The sequence below is a fragment of the Colobus angolensis genome, unplaced genomic scaffold, assembly GCF_000951035.1.
Source record: "Colobus angolensis palliatus isolate OR3802 unplaced genomic scaffold, Cang.pa_1.0 Scaffold471, whole genome shotgun sequence".
NCBI lineage: Eukaryota > Metazoa > Chordata > Mammalia > Primates > Cercopithecidae > Colobus > Colobus angolensis.
In genome coordinates, this window is record NW_012118166.1 from 577,876 (window position 1) to 595,635 (window position 17,760).

The 17,760-nt window shown below is 55.2% G+C and overlaps 2 protein-coding genes across 4 annotated transcripts in view; one reads left to right on the forward strand and one right to left on the reverse strand.

Moving 5' to 3' along the window:
- Nucleotides 1-1,300: 1,300 nt before the first annotated feature.
- CLDN5 (claudin 5) lies at nucleotides 1,301-5,811 on the forward strand. 2 transcript variants are annotated; one of them, XM_011958679.1, is made up of 2 exons: nucleotides 1,301-2,318; nucleotides 4,290-5,811. In XM_011958679.1, exon 2 carries the CDS (start codon nucleotides 4,577-4,579, stop codon nucleotides 5,231-5,233), a length of 657 nt encoding a protein of 218 aa, XP_011814069.1. In that variant the 5' UTR covers nucleotides 1,301-2,318; nucleotides 4,290-4,576; the 3' UTR covers nucleotides 5,234-5,811. The 2 variants fall into 2 exon arrangements, with proteins under 2 accessions (XP_011814069.1, XP_011814068.1); XM_011958678.1 differs by lacking the exon at nucleotides 1,301-2,318 and adding an exon at nucleotides 3,405-3,672.
- A 2,415-nt stretch (nucleotides 5,812-8,226) lies between these two features.
- The window catches only part of CDC45 (cell division cycle 45), a 44,491-nt gene continuing 34,957 nt past the window's right edge, over nucleotides 8,227-17,760 (reverse strand). Inside the window, exons 15-20 of one of the 2 annotated variants that reach the window (XM_011958680.1) lie at nucleotides 13,920-14,058; nucleotides 13,759-13,842; nucleotides 12,178-12,296; nucleotides 11,930-12,006; nucleotides 9,922-9,987; nucleotides 8,227-8,354 (exon numbers count right to left, since the gene is read on the reverse strand). In XM_011958680.1, the coding sequence (XP_011814070.1) occupies nucleotides 9,923-9,987; nucleotides 11,930-12,006; nucleotides 12,178-12,296; nucleotides 13,759-13,842; nucleotides 13,920-14,058 (484 nt within the window). In that variant the 3' untranslated portion in view covers nucleotides 8,227-8,354; nucleotide 9,922. The remainder of the gene's footprint in view (nucleotides 8,355-9,921; nucleotides 9,988-11,929; nucleotides 12,007-12,177; nucleotides 12,297-13,758; nucleotides 13,843-13,919; nucleotides 14,059-17,760) is intronic. The other variant, XM_011958681.1, reaches the window with a different exon arrangement.

Below are 17,760 nucleotides of genomic sequence, written 5' to 3' on the forward strand. Positions count from 1 at the left end.
TCCAACAAGAAATCTCCTTCTTCTTGATTCCACTGCACACAATGTGTCTTTTTCCTCTCCATGCTTTTAAGACTCTTTAGCACCAGTTTTACGAAATTGGTTTATGATGTACTTTGGTGGACTTTTTTTTTTTTTTTTTTTTTTGAGACAGAGTCTCGCTGTGTTGCCCAGCATGGAGTGCAATGGCATGATCTTGGTTCACTGAAACCTCTGCCTCCCAGGTTCAAGAGATTCTCCCTCAGCCACCCCAGTAATTGGGATTACAGGTGCACGCCACCACGCCCAGCTAATTTTTGTATTTTTAGTAGAGATGGGGTTTCACCATGTTGGCCAGGCTGGTCTCAAACTCTTGACCTCAAGTGATCCGCCCACCTCAGCCTCCTGAAGTGCTGGAATTACAGGCGTGAGCCACTGCACCCGGCCTGGCTCACCATTCTATAGACCCCTTGACCCTTCGTGGATCGTACCAGAGCTCCCTGCCCCCAACTCCCTCACCCATTGGGGAAGTTAAAGCCACAATCACCTCCAATTCTGACTAACAGCCAGCGATGCCTACTCTGAGGGGTGGGTCTGAGGTTGGATGAGCTGTGAGGGCCCAGGGAGCCTGGGTGGATGGCACTCAGGAATGAAAGAAGAGAATTAGGACTGGCATCAGCCTCCCCTGCAGCCTCGCAGCCTCCACTATGGGGGGCTTCATTACCAGTAAGGAACTAAGGCAGAGAGGCCACCTCACTAGTCCAGACAGTTTCTTGCTTGCGGGGGCAAATCTGACTCCATGCCTGCGCTTAACCACAAAGAGTAACAACAATGCCAGCAAAACCACCGAGTCTAGCACTGTCCAATCTGGATGCTGCTCACATCGTCACAGCCGCCCAGGGGCCCCACACAGGGTATCTCAGGCACCTGGTGCCAGCGGTCAGTGACTCACGAGGACCCCAGATGCTGCTCTCAGCCTGCAGGAGTACTGGCTTGTGTCAAGAAAGGGCACCAGGCCACACTCTGTGCTTAGAGGCTCTGCAAACATTTGCGGAAATGGAAGGACACATCCTTAACTGTTTCAAAACTGAAAGATAGAAGAAACGCTGTTCTTCACTTCCCCTGAAATCAAATCTGTTAACTAGGAGCTTCCCAAACTCAAATCCCCAGGAATCTTGAGCCTAAATTTAGCTTATCCCTGGGAGGTCACCGGATTACCCTGGGGCAGGGTCAGCCAGCAGCTGCTCAAGATAAACTTGGCTTTTCTGCAGACTCAGGCTTTTCTCACACACAATTAATGAGATCCTGCCGTACTTCCCCTGGGAAAGCAGAACAATAGCTGGGGTGAGCAGGTGGCCTTGGCCAGCGCTCTGCCCCAAGGGCCCTTCACCAGAGATCAGGGGTTTGTGTCCCTGCCTGACCAGGACACCTCTGATCTCTACCTGCAGGCTCTGGACCACCGTGGCACTCTGGACATAAGGTCACTTCTGTCCCTTGGATGCCCAGCCCCTTCCCACCTCTGGGATCTTACACTGGCTATTGCTTCTGCTCTGGCTGGAACTTATTCCCCGGATCCCTGTGAAATGTCACCTCTTCAGAGAGGCCTTCACCACTGTCTTTCCTGCCCAGTTCTTGGTTGATAGGTTCCTGTCAGCTCTTTATGGGCAGAAGCTGCCTGTGCTGTGCGCTCTGCCCAGAGACAGTGCTTGCCACACAGTAGGTGGGCAGACCCTCCATCAGTGGCAGGAAAGGTGGGTGCACCCTCATGCCCCACCAGAGTCTGGCCTGAGCCACTCAGAGGCCAGCCTCCATCTGAGGTGGGTTTGTCTGGGGTAGTGTCAGCCCCTGTGGCCCTCTCTGCGCCTCTCTGCATTGGCACTGGTTCCACTGCAGCCTGGGGCCTCGACCAACAGGGTAGAAATCAGATTGTGAAAGGTAAAGCCTGAGACTCCTCTGCCACGTCCCTGTGATGCTGTGAGGCTGCCGCCAAAGAAACGTGAGCTTGCTGGGGCCACCCTAGGGTGCCAGCTAGGAGAGAAGAAAAACAGGCAGCCAGTTGAGAAGGGAGAGCCTTGAGCTGGCTGCAGCCCCAAGCTGGCTAGAGGGCGACAGGCAGCCTCCTGTGCAGGACAGAAACATGAAGACAGCTGCCCTGTGGAGGTTATTCCTGGATACCGGGTGAGAAAATCAACAAGCAAATGGACAGGTCCAGCTCAAGCCTCTAAAAGCAATGCTGGGGGACGGTGCAGCAAGGTGTTCCTGGAAGTGACCTTGGCAACACAACTTAGAAGATGAGCAGGACCCAACCTGACAGACCCACACTGCGGGCAGAAGAGGCCAAGGTAAGAGACGGCCCATGTGAGGCCCATAGGCAGGTCAGTCTGCTGGGGCAGAGTGTGTGCTCAGGGCCTTGCCACGCCTGGTGACTGGACTGGCCAGTCCTAGTGCATGCAGGTACACATCAGTCCAGCTGCTCTAGGAGTCGGCTCTTCGTCCATGGGCAATGTGAGCCATGGAGGGTCTTAGGTAGGGTGAGGCCCAGGAGAGGGGCCTGCAAGGGTGGCCTAGCTGGGCAAGGGCAGGTTCCTGATGAGCTGAGGAGGCCACAGCAGTCATCCCAGAAAGATGGTGGCATGGAAGGGCTGGGAGTAGGGGGATCCGGGGAAGGTCCCTGGGCTTGGGCTAGGGGGTAGTAAGAGTGAGAGGGTGGGTGGGTCAGCTGGACCTCTGGAGTACACAGAGGAGATGTCCAGAAGGGTCTGTAGAAGAAGGGGCGTGGCCCATGGGTCTGCAGCAGGAGGAATGCAGTGACTAAAGTGACAACTGGAAGAAGGCAGTGGTCCTCAGAGCCATACCTGGTGGGGAGAGGCCACGTGGGGCTGAGCAAAGAGGGTACGATTTCCCTCCAGCCTCAGGGCTGGGCACACTTGCCTTCAGAGCCTCCCCACACTAGGTGAGCCAGATGCTGGCCTTACCTCATTTACCATCTCAGAGCCATCTGAAGGGGGAGAAGGGAACCAGGCCCCAGGAGGCAGAAAGTCATCAAAGCTCCCACATCTGTGACCAGCCTCAGTGCCATGCTTTTTCTATGGAGGGTCCTGTCCAAGGGAACTGAGCACAGACCAGATAAAAGAACTGGGCACCCAGTGGCTTCAGTCCAGGGCCTGGAGTTCAAACTTTACTGGAAACAAAGGGGCCGACAGAGATTGGAGAAACAACTGCTAGAAAGGGGCTGGTGTCCCCATGGGACTGTGGGTTTTGGAGCCTTGTGCCCCCACCTGAGCCTCAGGGGGCCCGGAGTGTCCACCCCAGTGGACCTTTCGAGAAATGGCTGGGCCATTGTGCAGAAGAATGCCCGGAAATCCCGCGCCTCCCTCCTCCAGCAAGGATGGGGGCTCTTCCTCCTGGCCAGGAAACTCCAAGTTGGCTTCCGGAGGGTGGCCTGGGGGCTGGGGTGCCAGGGACACCATCGCCACTGGTGGGAGGGCAGGGCACAGCCCCTCTGTGTCCCTTTGTCGCTCCTGTCTGAAGGCCAGAGCAGGCTGCTAGGCCTGGGGCCACCACTGCCCCTGGGTATACACTCAGTGTGTTGGGTCACTGGGAACTTCCTGAAGTGGTGTCACCTGAGCTGGGCCCCCAAGGATGGGGTGCGGGCAGTACCGCAGGAAGAGGAGCAGCCCCTGTGAAGATTGAGAGGTCTGGGAAGCCCCTGCAGCTTGGGAGAGTGGGGGTCGCCAGGCAGGGGGAAAGCCCCTGTGCCACCGCTTTGTGCCAGAGACTCAGGCTCCAGAGAGGCAGTGAGTGGCATGGGGGGGTGAGGCTGGAGCCTGGGCCTGACCTCCATATGGCTGCCTGGCGTCTCCGTTTGCCATGGGGTGAGAGAGACAGTGCCGGGACTCAGAGCGGGGCTGGAGAGACAGTGCGGGAAAGAGCCTGGGTGAGGCTTGGACTCCGGGGCGGGCTTTCTGGAGACACCTCCTACAAGGGCCTCTACGGCGGTGACAGGGGTTGGGGGTGGCGGCTCCTGCAAACCCCGGTCAGGGGAGTGTAGCTGGCTCCGGTGGAAGAGACCATTGGGCTCAGTAGGGGATGCGGGAGTGGACCGGGTGGTGCAGGCTGGGGGTCAAGCGCCTTCTGAAGTGACGGGGCCGGAACACGCAGGGAGGCTGCTCAAGAAGCGCGCCCTAGGCCAGCCAAGAATGCGCTCGGCCGCGACTGGGAGAACCGCGGGTGGGGCTGGGGGCGGCGGCCGGGTGGGGAGCAGTCCGGCGCCCTCAGCTACCCTCCAAGAGCCGTTGTTTTCCTAACTTCAGCTGCCAGGGGCTCTGTGATTGGCTGCGAGACGACGGCCCGCGCACGGATTGGCTGCTTCGGGCCCGGGGGGCCGGGCCCGGGGGACAGAATCCGCCCCCGAACCTTCAAAGAGGGTACCCCCGGCAGGAGTTGGCAGACCTAGAAGGTGCGACAGACCCGCAGGGCAAACAGACTGGGGCCAACAGCCGGGAGCGCGGGCGCAAAGGCACCAGGGCCCGCCCAGGGCGCCGCGCAGCACGGCCTTGGGGGTTCTGGGGGCCGTCGAGCTCGCGTCTCTCCTCTAGCCATGGGGTCCGCAGCTTTGGAGATCCTGGGCCTGGTGCTGTGCCTGGTGGGCTGGGGGGGTCTGATCCTGGCTTGCGGGCTGCCCATGTGGCAGGTGACTGCCTTCCTGGACCACAACATCGTGACGGCGCAGACCACCTGGAAGGGGCTGTGGATGTCGTGCGTGGTGCAGAGCACCGGGCACATGCAGTGCAAGGTGTACGACTCGGTGCTGGCTCTGAGCACCGAGGTGCAGGCGGCGCGGGCGCTCACCGTGGGAGCCGTGCTGTTGGCATTCGTTGCGCTCTTCGTGACCCTGGCGGGAGCGCAGTGCACCACCTGCGTGGCCCCGGGCCCGGCCAAGGCGCGCGTGGCCCTCACGGGAGGCGTGCTTTACCTGCTTTGCGGGCTGCTTGCGCTCGTGCCACTCTGCTGGTTCGCCAACATTGTCGTCCGCGAGTTCTACGATCCGTCTGTGCCTGTGTCACAGAAGTACGAGCTGGGCGCAGCGCTGTATATTGGTTGGGCGGCCACCGCGCTGCTCATGGTAGGCGGCGGCCTCTTGTGCTGCGGCGCCTGGGTCTGCACCAGCCGTCCCGACCTCAGCTTCCCCGTGAAGTATTCGGCGCCGCGGCGGCCCACGGCCACCGGCGACTACGACAAGAAGAACTACGTCTGAGGACGCTGGGCACGGCGGGGACCCTCCTGCCAGCCACGTCTGCGAGGCGTCGGATGAGCCCGGGGAGCCCCGCATGGACCGGTGGCTTCCGCCGGGTAGCGCCGCACGCGGGGTCCGCCGAACGTCCGGCTCTGCGCCCCGACGCGGTTCCTGGATCGGCTCCTGCCTGCGCCCGCAGCTGGCCATCTCCTGCCACCAGCCGGGCCCTGCCTTTAACAGACGGACTCGGACAGTTTCCTTTTCTGTACGCGGCGCTGTTTCCACAGGCAAAGCGGGTGTCAAGACTGAGGATGCCGCTTCCCCTCCAAGACGCTGGGGGTCTTGGCTGTTGCCTTACTTCCCAGAGGCTCCTGCTGACTTCGGAGGGGCGGATGGAGAGCCCAGGGCCCCCACCGGAGAGATGTGTACAGCTGGTCTTTACCCCATCAGCAGGGCCTGAGCCCAGGGACCAGTTACTTGGCCTGGACCTCCCGGTCTCACTCCAGCATCTCCCCAGGCAAGGCTTGTGGGCACCGGAGCTTGAGAGCGGGCGGGAGTGGGAAGGCTAAAAATCTACTTAGTAAATGGTTTGAACTCTCTCCCGCCTGTGTCCTGTTCTCTGTCCAGCCATCTCCTGTGTCCAGCAGCCCCATTCATCACCCACCAGCCCCGCCCTCCCAAGGACTCCTGTGGAGACCTCCTCCCAGGGCTGGCGGCTGGGGCCATTTTCCCCATCCTCCCTGCTACCTTCCCACCAGGTGGGAGACACAGCCACCACTTAATACAGCCCAGAAAGGCAGGATTTAAGGTCTGAAGAGCCGCTGCTGCAGTCATGGGGCCCTGGGGCCCGGGATGGGACAGGGGCGGGGGCAGCGGCAGACCCCAGCAGGGTGAAGCGCCCTCAACACAGGCTGGTGAGTGGGGGTCCTGCGATATGGGAAGTGCTGGGGGTGGGCAGGCAAGCAGCTGGCTTCTCCCACAAAGGGCCGAGCCCCACAGCACAGGGCGAGGTTTTCCACTGCCGTCTCAGGGCTTGACTAGTTCCGGGTCCCATCAAGTGGCCACAGAGGTCTGCAGAACTCCTGTCCAGGCCCTTTCCAATGGTGGGTGGGGCAGGAACAGGGGTGAATGCAGGATGCCCTGGTCAACAGTGGGGTTGCCATGGGAGGAGGTGCTGACAGCTGGTTGCCCAGAGTACCACAGCTTGGCTCCAGCCCTTCGTCCTGGCTCCTTCACCAGTCCCAGCATAGCTCCCTACAGAGCCTGTGCCCACCCATCCTGCCGGCCTGACAGCCTGCCCAGACTGGTACTGACAACCAGCACCTGTGCCAGCTCCTGCTGGGGGCACCTTCCTCCTCCAGGGGCTGTATGACCTGGGAGTCAGTGCTGGCCCCTGCCAGGCATCTCGGAATGGGGGGTCCAGAGCCATCTAGCAGTCACTGAGAGCTCACTGTTTTTAGCCTTGTTCTAGGTACTTTGAATTAACACATTTTTAACTTTTGACATAAAGCTAGAAGCAGAAGAGAGCAGCTGATGAAGGGGGCATGCTGCAGGGAAGAGCTCTAAGCCCAGCTGGAAGGAAGACTTGGCATCTGCTCCAACCTGGCCTTGGGGGCCCTGCCCAGAAATGTCTGGGCCACATCCAGTGGCAGGGAGTCTCCTAGGTCTGGCCAGGCTACCACCATGGGGCAGTGGGAGAACCCCAAGAATGTGGGCTCAGTGGGGCTTAGGGCAGCTGCTGGAATGTGGGGCAGCTTCATGGGAGCTGCTGTGGAACCAGCGGTGGGATGAGTTACAGGGATAGGGACCCCACAGTGCAGAGGTCCTCAGCAGGCCTGACCTGTGCCCCACCTGGGCCTGTAGAGCAGGGACCAAGAGCAGTCCCCAAGCTTGGGAGTGTGTGATCCCAGAGCTGTGGCCCTGGGCAGAGCCAGAAACAATGGTTCTTACACTGTCGCATCTGGCCACTGGGGCTGGGTAGTACCAGGTCTGGTGCATTTGCTCAGAAGCCGAGGCTCAAGGCTGCCTGGGAAGGCTGCATCCCACACAAGCCCTTTCTTAAGAAAGGAAGGGCATGGGGCCGGGCATGGGATGGCTCACGGCTGTAATCCCAGCACTTTGGGAGGCCGAGGGGGGCAGATCACAAGGTCAGGAGATCAAGACCATCCTGGCCAACATGGCAACACCCCATCTCTACTAAAAATACAAAAATTAGCTGGGCGTGGTGGCCATGCCTGTAATCCCAGCTACTCGGGAAGCTGAGGCAGGAGAACCGCTTGAACCCCGGAGGCGGAGGAAGCAGTGAGCCGAGATCGCGCCACTGCACTCCTGCCTGGCGACAGAGCAAGACTGTTTCAAAAAAAAAAAAAAGAAAGAAAAAAGAAAAGAAGGGCATGGAAAGGCAGCTGCACAGCCTTTGAACTTTCCCAAATGGCCAGGGTGGGCAGCTCAAGGGCCCCGGGGAGTCGTGCAAACCACCAGAGGCGAGGGGAGGGGCCCAGCCTCCAGTCCAGCTCTGACCCTTTTGTGCCCACTGCCCTTTGCCAAGGGCTGCACCAAGACCAGCCCCACCTACCTGTGTGCGCTTTTCCAGGTCACTCTTTCTGAGCTTTTCCCCACTGACTTAAAACCTACCCAAATCACTCCTGCCTTCAAAGACCTGAAAAAGAGTGCTGGACGGTGAGACCCACGGGTGGAGGGATGGCTGAGAGAGTGGACTTGCTACGTGGCTGAGGCCAAGCGGACTGGAGGAAGTGGTAGGTGGACAGAGCCAGGTGTTGGCTGGCACCACCAAGCAGTGGCTGGTGCAGGTGCTGTAAGGAGGCGTGGATGCCGAGGGGTACTGACCTCTGCCCACTGCCACCCGGAGGGCCTGGAGGACAGAGTGAGGAGATCTTGTCCTTCAGGCCAATCCCCATGCTGATTTCCTGCCAGGCGCTGAGGGTACCTGGGGCCCAGGACCTATAGAAGACTCAAGGCACACCCAAGCACTGGCGTCGAGACCAGAGCCACAATGGGGATGGAGCCTAAAATAAGCATTTTATTTAATAAAAAATGGCTTCTACATCTCATGTACATAACTTACAATCTAAATGAAAGCCAGTCATATAAATAAGGAGGTCATTCCTGAAGAAATCAAATTCTAGAAAAGAAAACAAGAAAAAACAAGTTTCAAACAATGTTGATGTGCCACCAAATTAAACAAACTGCCCAGGCGTTCCCTCTGGGTAGTGCTTCTGAGTAGCCAGGACTGCTTGTGGGGGTGAGACCACCCCAGACTCAGAGGCCCCTGCTGTCCTCACAGCACCCCTTGCCTGGGCTGAGCTGTCCTACATCAGAGCTCCTGCCCGCTGGTCCGGGCACCTTCTCACCTCACAGACCCCGCCCAGCTGCTCAGCCAGCCCCCTGGCACCCTCCCATGGGGTCTCTCCCTCTATCCCTCGGTACTCTGCTGCTCAGCCCTCCTGGCCCAGGCCACCTGTACCCCTGCCTCAGTGGAAGAACACACAGCAGCATAACATCATCACCAAGCAGGCTGCAGGGAAGGGGTCTGCCTCTAGCACCCACTACACTGCCGGAGAGCCCCACCTCTGCGTCTCCCCAACCTTACACAGTCCTGTGCTGATGCTCACATTCATCGTCTAAGGAGAGAGTGGGCCCCACTTTGGATGAGGAAACAGGCTCAGTCTGATTAGGTGGCTGGTCCAAGGTCACTGCTGATAAGCCTACAGAACTTGCCAAAAACCCCGAGGGTCTGACCCAGAGCCCTTCTCCTAACATGGGCCCTGTGTAGTCCAGGCCACCCTGAGAGGAACTGTGGGGTCCCTGAGGCCCCCTATGCTGTTGTCAGTCGAACACCCCCACTCCAGCCCCAACAGAACAGGTGCTTGCCCCTGGAGGGATGGACAGACGGACGGATGAGTGGGAGAGTGGGGAGGACCCCAGGCCTGGCCTGAAGGACCTCCTACAACAGAGCCTTGGCAGGGCCATTCTGCCACAGCCGTAGCCACAGGCTAGGGCTCCGGAAGATGCAGGGCTGGATGTGGCATTCCCTGTGGGGAACCTGGGCTGAGAGATGGTCATAAAGACACAAGGCAGGCCTATTTCCTGGGAACCCTTAAGAAAGAGGTAGTACAAGGGGCAGTGGGAGGTGTCCCGGGTCAGTGACCTGCCAGTGAATCCCATCGGGGCCCTCAGGACAGCTGTGTGCTGGTGAAGGCCCCAGCAGAACCAGCACTTCGGAATTCCCAGCTGAGTGGCTGCCAACAGCTTTGCTTTCTCATGAGCCAAGCACACAAAAGGCTGCATGCCTGCTCTGTGGGCTCTTGCCCAGCGCTTGACATGAAGGCTGTGGGACAGGAGGCTCCAGGTAGCCTCCGAGGGCAGCACCAGGGAGTCTGTGTGTGACATGTGTCACATGGGATGCCCAGCCCCAGAGTGCGGTCAGCAGAGGGTGAATACCAGCTCTTTCTGAAGGGATTGCAGGGGCTTAATGAAATTAGCTACCTCAAAATGCCCCATTGTGGCCCTGCTGGCAGCCTAAGGACAGATGTGCTTGGGAAAAATGTGTTGGCTCCAATCTCCTCAAGAACCCTGCTTTGGTCTGAAACCCAAGTAAAAGCCTCCGTTGAGGGAGGACAGAGCAGGGCATCAGGGTTGGGCTCTGAGGGGGCCGCTGCAGCTGCCCCTGCAGAACCCCTGTAACTCACCCTAGGATAGGAGGGAAACCAGTGCATCCAGAAACTTGCTCCGATCCTCAGCTTTCAGCTCAATTACTGAAGTAATGAAAGAAAAACAGCCATGAGAAGGGAGGAGTGGGAACACAAGGCAGGGCACAGAACTGCCCCCGCCGCCTGCCCTCCACTGCATTCCAAAGTGTGCAGCTCCTCCTGGTCTGTGGTGTTCTGCACTCAGTGGTTGTGTCTCTGTCTCACTGTACCTCGTCATCAGAACTGCTGTCTGCACTGCTTAGAGAGGTCAGGGCTGGGGCCTGCAGAGAGAACCCCACCCCGGGAAGCCAATAGAGGGGACACAGGGAGGGGCCCTACAGACCTGGACAGAAACAGGCCTGCCCACCCCACCTGGCATGAATCCTGCTCCCCAGAGTGGGTTGTGGAAGTCCTTGGGTGGGGCAGGCTACTTTTGGACGCACTCTGGCCAGTGCCTCGGCTTCAGTGTTCTCTTCCCCACAAGGGGACATGGTGCAAACTGCCCATATCACAGGGCCCTCAGGCTCAGCTGAGCACACAAACCCTCACCACAAAGCAAAACCAGGCCCCAGAATGGGGCTGGCCTGGCCCTGGGAGCCGTCTATGCCGCCAGCCACAGCCCTGAGAGCTCCAGATCCAGCCCCACACAGGTGGGTACTGGCCATGGCCCACTCTGCACCCCCATCCCTGGCTCTCTACCCTCAGGGAGACCAGGCAGTTCCCAGCCCGAATCCTCCCAATATAATGAAGCCAGATATTCTGCAGGTCAGTGGGTGTCCATTCACCTCTCCCACAGCACAGGCACGAAAGAGTTAGCAGGGGCTGCTGTGCAGGGTGAACCGATGCCACACAGTGCCACAGCCATGGCTGGGTCTGGCTCAAGGAAGGTAGCTCTGAGATGGCTGAGGCCACCTCAACAAAGGCTGGATCTCCGATGACAGTGTCTATCATTGTTGAGGAATCCGTGGTGATGAGGCAAGAAAATTTCCTTTCTCAGAGGTGCGGAAAGTACTGAGGTTGTTATGAGCTGAACTGTCTCCCCTAAATTCCTATGTTGAAGCCCTAACCCCCAGGACCTTAGAATGTGACTGTGGTAATTAAGTTCAAATGGGGTTGTCAGGGTGGGCTCTAATCCAATCTGTCTGGTGTCCTTGGAAGATGAAGCGGTCTGGACATACACACCAGGGAGGTGTGCAGAGGGAAGATCACGTGAAGACACAGCAAGAAGGTGGGCATCTGTGTGAGCCAAGGAGAGAGGCCTCAGGAGAAGCCAGCCCTGCCCCGCCTTGACCTGGGCCTTCTTGCCTCTAGGACTGGGAGGAGACACGTGGTTGAAGCCACCCTCTCTGTGGTACTTTGTTATGGCAGCTTTAGCAAACTAACCCAGGGTGAAATATCAGTAAGTCTGTTTTACTTTAAAGCCTGTCAATAAGAATAAGAAGGCAAACACAGCCGAATGTGAACCATGTTCCGTGCTGGTGTTGGGGAAGCAACAGGCGGGCAGGCCCATCCATTCTGGGCTCATCTGACACATAGGTGGGGCTAGTGTCCCAGCTGTCTCACAGGTAGCACCTATCACGACACACACCCCTAACCCGTGGAGAGGGGGCTGGCACAGCACAGGGTGGTGTCCTGGGTCATCACAGGCCCTGCTGTTTCCTCATCCCATGAAACAGAAACAACCCAACCCCGACAGGTGAGACCGAGGCCCGGGGGCCCTGGTGGCCAGTTCTCTAGGCTTGCTGGGAAAGTGATCCTTAGCACTGGCTGTAAGGCCAGAGTCAGGCCTGTCATTCTCTGGGAAACACTTTTTCCCTCTCTAAGGAGCCTGAGGCTCACCAGAGCTCCCTGAGCCATCAGGAGTAGCCTGTGTGAGGGCTGGATCTGGAAGGTCAAGAGACCTGTTGGCCAGGCTCCTCCAGCCATGCCAACTTGCCTGGTTCCAGGGCCTGCAGTGGCCTTGAAGGGTCAGGTGGGGAAGTGTGGCAGAGTGGCAGAAGACTCTTACCTGAGAGGTCAAAATGGTTGTGCAGCATCCGGGAGCTGGTGCTTTCTGCTGCCTTCTCAAATGCCCGCCCAAAAAAGCTGCAGACACATAACACATGTTGGGGATGAGGCTGCCTACAATGGACCCTTCCCACCCCCGGCCCCAGGACAGACACTAGAGGCAAATACCACTCTACTCAGCAGGGCTAATAAGCTGATACCCCCAACACCCCCCACCCTCCAGTCCCAGGACGAGTGGAAGTTGCTCACTTCTTCCTGTCCGAGCTGTCGGTCTCCGGGGGGATGCCCACCACGGTCACTGTGCCATGCTCCACGCTCAGGGGGGCAGCCATCACCAGAGGCAGCAGCTTGCAGCGCCTGTTCTTTGTCTATGGAGTTGGAGAGGGCACCCTCTGTCAGAGTACGATGGGCCCCAGCTCACCACTCAAGAGCCCAGAGCCCGACAGCACCCAGTCACTCCACTCCCCAAAGCCTCCAGGGACTTGGTCCCCACCCAGCCACCCCAAGTTAGATGCCCAAGGCCAGCATCTAATTCCCAGTCCAGGGAGCTCTCCAAGCACCTGCCCTCCTGTACCCACACTGTGGTACTGTGGCCACGATGCTGTGTCCCCAAGCCTCCTTGTGTACCAGCCTAGCCCCACTGCCCCTTGGCTGTTTGTTGCAGGGAGCGCACCCTGCTGTCTCCTCCTGCACCTCCTTCAGGTCCTGTGGCAGCTGCCACCTTCTCCAGGAGGCCCCAGCCTACCCCGCCTCGTCCTGCTCCATCCCCTGGCAGCACATGCCCTCATCTTAACCATAGCTACCACTCCTCATCCCCTCTCGCTGGCACGCTCCCTCAGGATAAAGGTTCAGGGTCTCCTTCTCTGCTGTGCCTGCGGCACCCACACCCTACAGCCCAGGTGACCAGCATTCCTGGTGTGTATAGGACCAAGGGGTGTCCCAGGATGTACACCAGGATGGGCAGTCACTCCACGACAACAGGGCCAGGCAGGTGCTGGATGTTCAAAACATGTCTGATAAACGAATGGATCCTGTAAAGTAGGTATGTGCTCATCCATTTCATGGATGAGGAAACAGGCTCAGATCAGATTATCTACCTCACGTCACACAACTGTCAAATGAGGAGGCTGATCTTTGAACACAGCCTAGAGGACTTCAAGGCCCATGCTCTGTCCCTAGTTCATCTTTGACATTACCTGGTTGATAGAACACATGTCATCTGTCATCATTTTTCTGGTTAGTTCAGCAGCAAAAGAAAAGTTCAACTTCCTGTTAGCACATTTTGTTTGAAATAGCCCCCTGCATAAACTCTCATCCTCGAAGCAGAGGACTTCAATTATTGAAATGTCACATCTGGGAGGAGCCCCATGTCGGCTGGGTGAGGACCCCTGCCCTAAAACCAGCCAAGTTAGGAGTGTGTTCCAAGTCAACGCAAAGAGGGGGTTAGGCCACACAGAAGACAAAGCCAGGCACAGGAAATCAGCCTACTGGACAAGCTGTTGCTGGGAAGCCAGTCTGTGCTACAACCACCCTGCTTTCCCTGACCTGTGACAACAGCACATAAGCCCCAGCCCTGTTCACTCCACGAGGGCCCTTCCCTACTAATCTGAGTGACTTGGACAGCCAGCGATGAATCAGAGCTTGAGAGAACTGGAAGGTTCCTAGGGGTCAGCTGAGGAAAAGACAGCTCAGAAAAAAGTAATGTATATGCCTAGACCTTGCAGCTGGTGAACAGCCACAGGCACCCCAAGGCCAGCATCTAACTCCCAGTCCAGGGAGCTCTCCAAGCACCTGCCCTCCTGTACCCACAGCACCCGCCTGGCCTCTCACCGAACACACAAAGGACTTGAGCAGGTGTTTGCTGAGCAGGCTCAGGGACGCCGGCCTGCAGAACAGCATGACATCTGGAGTGCCCTGTGGAGGCGAGACAGATGGTCAGATGAAGCCACTGGTGCTGTGGCCAGGTGCCTGTGCTCTGTGGGAAGCCTGACCTCCATGAGGGAGCAGTACAGGAAAGGCCCCTGGGAGATGACGAGGTTGGTGCAAAGGCAGCTGGCAATGGTCTGCTGGGTGGCTCGCAGCTGCTTCTTGGCGAGTTCCAGGCCATGGTAGAGCTTGTCCAGGTTACTCCTGTAACAGGGCAGACACATGGCTTTGGTGGTGCTTGTCAGGTGGTGCTTTGGTAAAATACCAAAGTCACAAATAAGACTGCTTGGCTACTGGTTCAGAAAGAGGTTTGGGGATAAGAATTTATCTTCTCTCCCTCCTGAGTTCTCTCTCACATGAAAGGAAATAATTTTTAAAAATGTATAAACCCACAGCAATCCAGTGAGAGGTGGGAGAGGGTGCAAGCATCAGAAGACAGAAGATTAAAAGCCAACAGAGGGAAGATCCCACACAGGAGGGCCCAGGAGGACTGACACAGGGGCAAGGGCTGGAGGTTGGATGACGGAAATCCCCTCAAACTCAACAGATTTTTACTCTTCCCTCGAAAAAGGGAGGCTCCCCTCTGAGTACATGAAATGTACCCTGTGTGTATAAGTAGAGTCCTCAAGCAAAGCCTCTGGGCCTTACAGTGGGGAGTCCCAAAGTGTCACAGTTGGCTCCTGCCTGCTAAGGTGAAGCGATGTCTTATGACCAGCGAGCTGTGCCCAGATACCCATGGCTCAGCCAAGGGTCCACGATCCCCTTCTTGAATATGAAAGACATCAGATCATTTGAGAAATGCCTATGGCCTGAAAAAATAACCCTGAAAGAAACAGATAATTTGGAGAACAAAAGAAAGTTAAAATGAACTCTAATTAGTATCTTCAGAGAGATGTGTGCAACTCTTACATTCCTAAACCAAGAACAGGATGTTATGAAAAAGGAACAGTCAAAAACTAGGAAATGTCGATGGAAACTAAAACAATTGCAAAATATAAAACATCCACTCAAAGTCCAGAGGATAAGTCAAGAAAAGCTTCCTCAACATAGATAACAAGACAAAGTTATGGGAAATGTAAGGCAAAAACATAAGACAGAACATCATCATTCCAGGAAGCCTGGAAAGCAAGAATAAAAAACACGGATGTTTTCTGTGGAGGGAATAGTAGAGAAATAATAAAATAAAGATACTGTCAGATATATAAGAACTCAGAAAGTTTATCTCACATGCGACTTTTCTTTGAATGTTACTTAAGAACTGTGCTCTAATTTAATGAGGCAGTAAATGAAACAAAGACAAAGATCCCAAGAAACATTGGACCTAGCTAAGAGGCACAGCCAAGATTTGGATATCCATGAGGATAGTGGAAGGCAGGCGTAGAGAGCTGTAGGTCCAGGCTGTGGTGGGCAGACAGAACCCCAGACTCTTCAGCAAAAAGGGGCTCAGAGAATAATGGCTGGAAGGAGTTTAGGGGAGAAAAAAATGAAAGTGATAAAGGAGGCAATTAAAAACACCAGGAAAAACAAAGAGCTGTGCCAGATAGTAATCTATTACTACACATGATTGTCTCTGGAATAGTTTATTAGCACAATAAAGTAAACTATTTGTTGACTTTCATCTTTTAAAATCAACCTATACGCCGGGCGCAGTGGTTCACGCCTGCAATCCCAGCACTTCGGGAGGCCGAGGCGGGCAGATCACGAGGCCAGGAGATCGAGACCATCCTGGCTAACACAGTGAAACCCCATCTCTACAAAAATTAGCCGGGCGTGGTGGCGGGTGCCTGTAGTCCCAGCTACTAGGGAGGCTGAGGCAGGAGAATGGCAGGTAAACCCAGGAGGAGGAGCTTGCAGTGAGCCGAGATTGCACAACTGCACTCCAGCCTGGGAACAGAGCGAGACTCTGTCTCTAAAAAAATAAATAAATAAATAAAATAAAATAAACCTATAGCCAAAGATAAGACAAATTATATCTTTTTCTCTATCCCAAGATTGTTATCAGTCTTGAAAACGTAAAAGCACAAATTTCAGAAAGTACCAAGGAGAGCTGAAGAGCAAAGTAAGGCTGTTTCCACAGCTTGGATATCTGTCCCCTCGAAACCTCATGTTGAAATCTGATCCAAGATCGTAGAGGTGGGTCTAATGGGAAATGTTTAGATCATGGTGGCACGTTCCTCATGAATAGATGAATGCTTTCCCTGGGGCTAGGGGGTATAAGTGAGTTCTTACTCTATTAGTTCCCATGACAGCTGGTTGTTAAAAAGAGCCTAGTACTTTCCTCCTCTCTCTTCCTTCCTCCATTACCACATGGTCTCTGCACATACCAGCTGCCCTTCTGCCACGAGTGGAAGCAGCCTGAGGCCCTTACCAGATGCAGATGCCCAATCTTGAGCGTTCCAGCCATCAGAATTGTGAGCCAAATAAACCTTTTCTCTTTACAAATTACCCAGCCTCAGATATTCCTTTACAGCAACACAAAATGGATTAAGAGTGTTTCAAATATCCTTTTCTTACAAAGTAGGGAGACGAGACACTGGTGATGAAAGAAGACATAAATATGTTAAAGTTACAAAGAAGTTAAAAATAGTGGCATAACTATACCAACAGGAGGGAAGGTGGACAAGAGTGGGACAGATTCTCCTTTGTCACAGTAGGAAGTTGGTAGGCAATGTCTAAAGCCTACCCATCAATGCTGGGACGATGGCAGCAACAGTGGTAAGACAGTGTTTGGATTTCCCCAAATTTCTAGATAAAAGTAGAGCAACTATATTGCAAAACGAAAAACTTGGGACCCACATTTGCAACAAATTAAGAGAACAAGGGAACACTTCAAACCCCAAAGTGTAAGCAGGTGAAAAGAGACCATGAACAGCCAGACAGGTACACTATCTACATCTGTGCGAGAGAAAGCCAAGAGGTAGTGAGACCTAAGAAGACTTAAAACTCCAGGCAACCGGACAGCAGTGGCCCAAACGGAGAGGAAGTTTGCCCTATGCAACAGCAGGTGAGTGCAGTGGGCCAAGGGAAAGTATAAGGGGCCTCCCTAGGGTAATGAGCAAGGGGTCCTGTTAAACAGCAAGGAATCCTGGTAAAGTATAAGGAGACTATAGTAAAGAGTAAGGGGCCCAGCCTGGCCAACATGTCTCTACAAAAAATACAAAAATTAGCCAGGTGTGGTGGCACATGCCTGTAGTCCCAGTTACTTGGGAGGCTGAGGCAGGAGAATCACTTGAACCTGGGAGGCAGAGGTTGCAGTGAGTGGAAATCATGCCACTGCACACCAGCTTAAGTGACAAAGTAAGACCCTGCCTCAAAAAAAAAAAAAAAAAAATTAGCCTCCAATGATTCATACTCCTAATGTAAGGGCTAAAACTATAAAAGTGTTAGTAGAAAAAATAATGTGAAATCTTCATGACCTTGGGTTAGGCAATGGTTTCTTAGCTATGACACCAAAAGTGTAAGAAACAAAGGAAAAAGCAGATAACTTAAATGTCATCAAAATTAACAAATTTTATATTTCCTAGGACACTGACAAAGTGAAAAGCCAGCCTACAGAATGGGAGAAAATACTTGCAAATTACTTATCTGATAAGGGATTTGTATGTAGGATATATAAAAATTTTAGGCTGGGCACGATGGTTTATACCTATAATCCCAGTTCTTTGGGAAGCCAAGGCCAGAAGACTGCTTGAGCCCAGGAGTTTGAGACCAGCCTGGGCAATATGGTAAGACCTCATTTCTACTAAACATTTAAAAATTAGCAGGTGTGGAAGCTCATGCCTGTGATCCCAGCTACTCAGGAGGCTGAGGTAGGAGGATGGCTTGAGCCAAGGAGTTTGAGGCTGCAGTGAGCCATGATTGCACCACTGCACTCCAGCTTGAGCAACAGAGTGACACCCTGTCTCA

Excerpts from the sequence above, each read along its gene's own strand:
- CLDN5 (XM_011958679.1), top strand. The coding sequence starts at position 4,577 with ATGGGGTCCGCAGCTTTGGAGATCCTGGGCCTGGTGCTGTGCCTGGTG.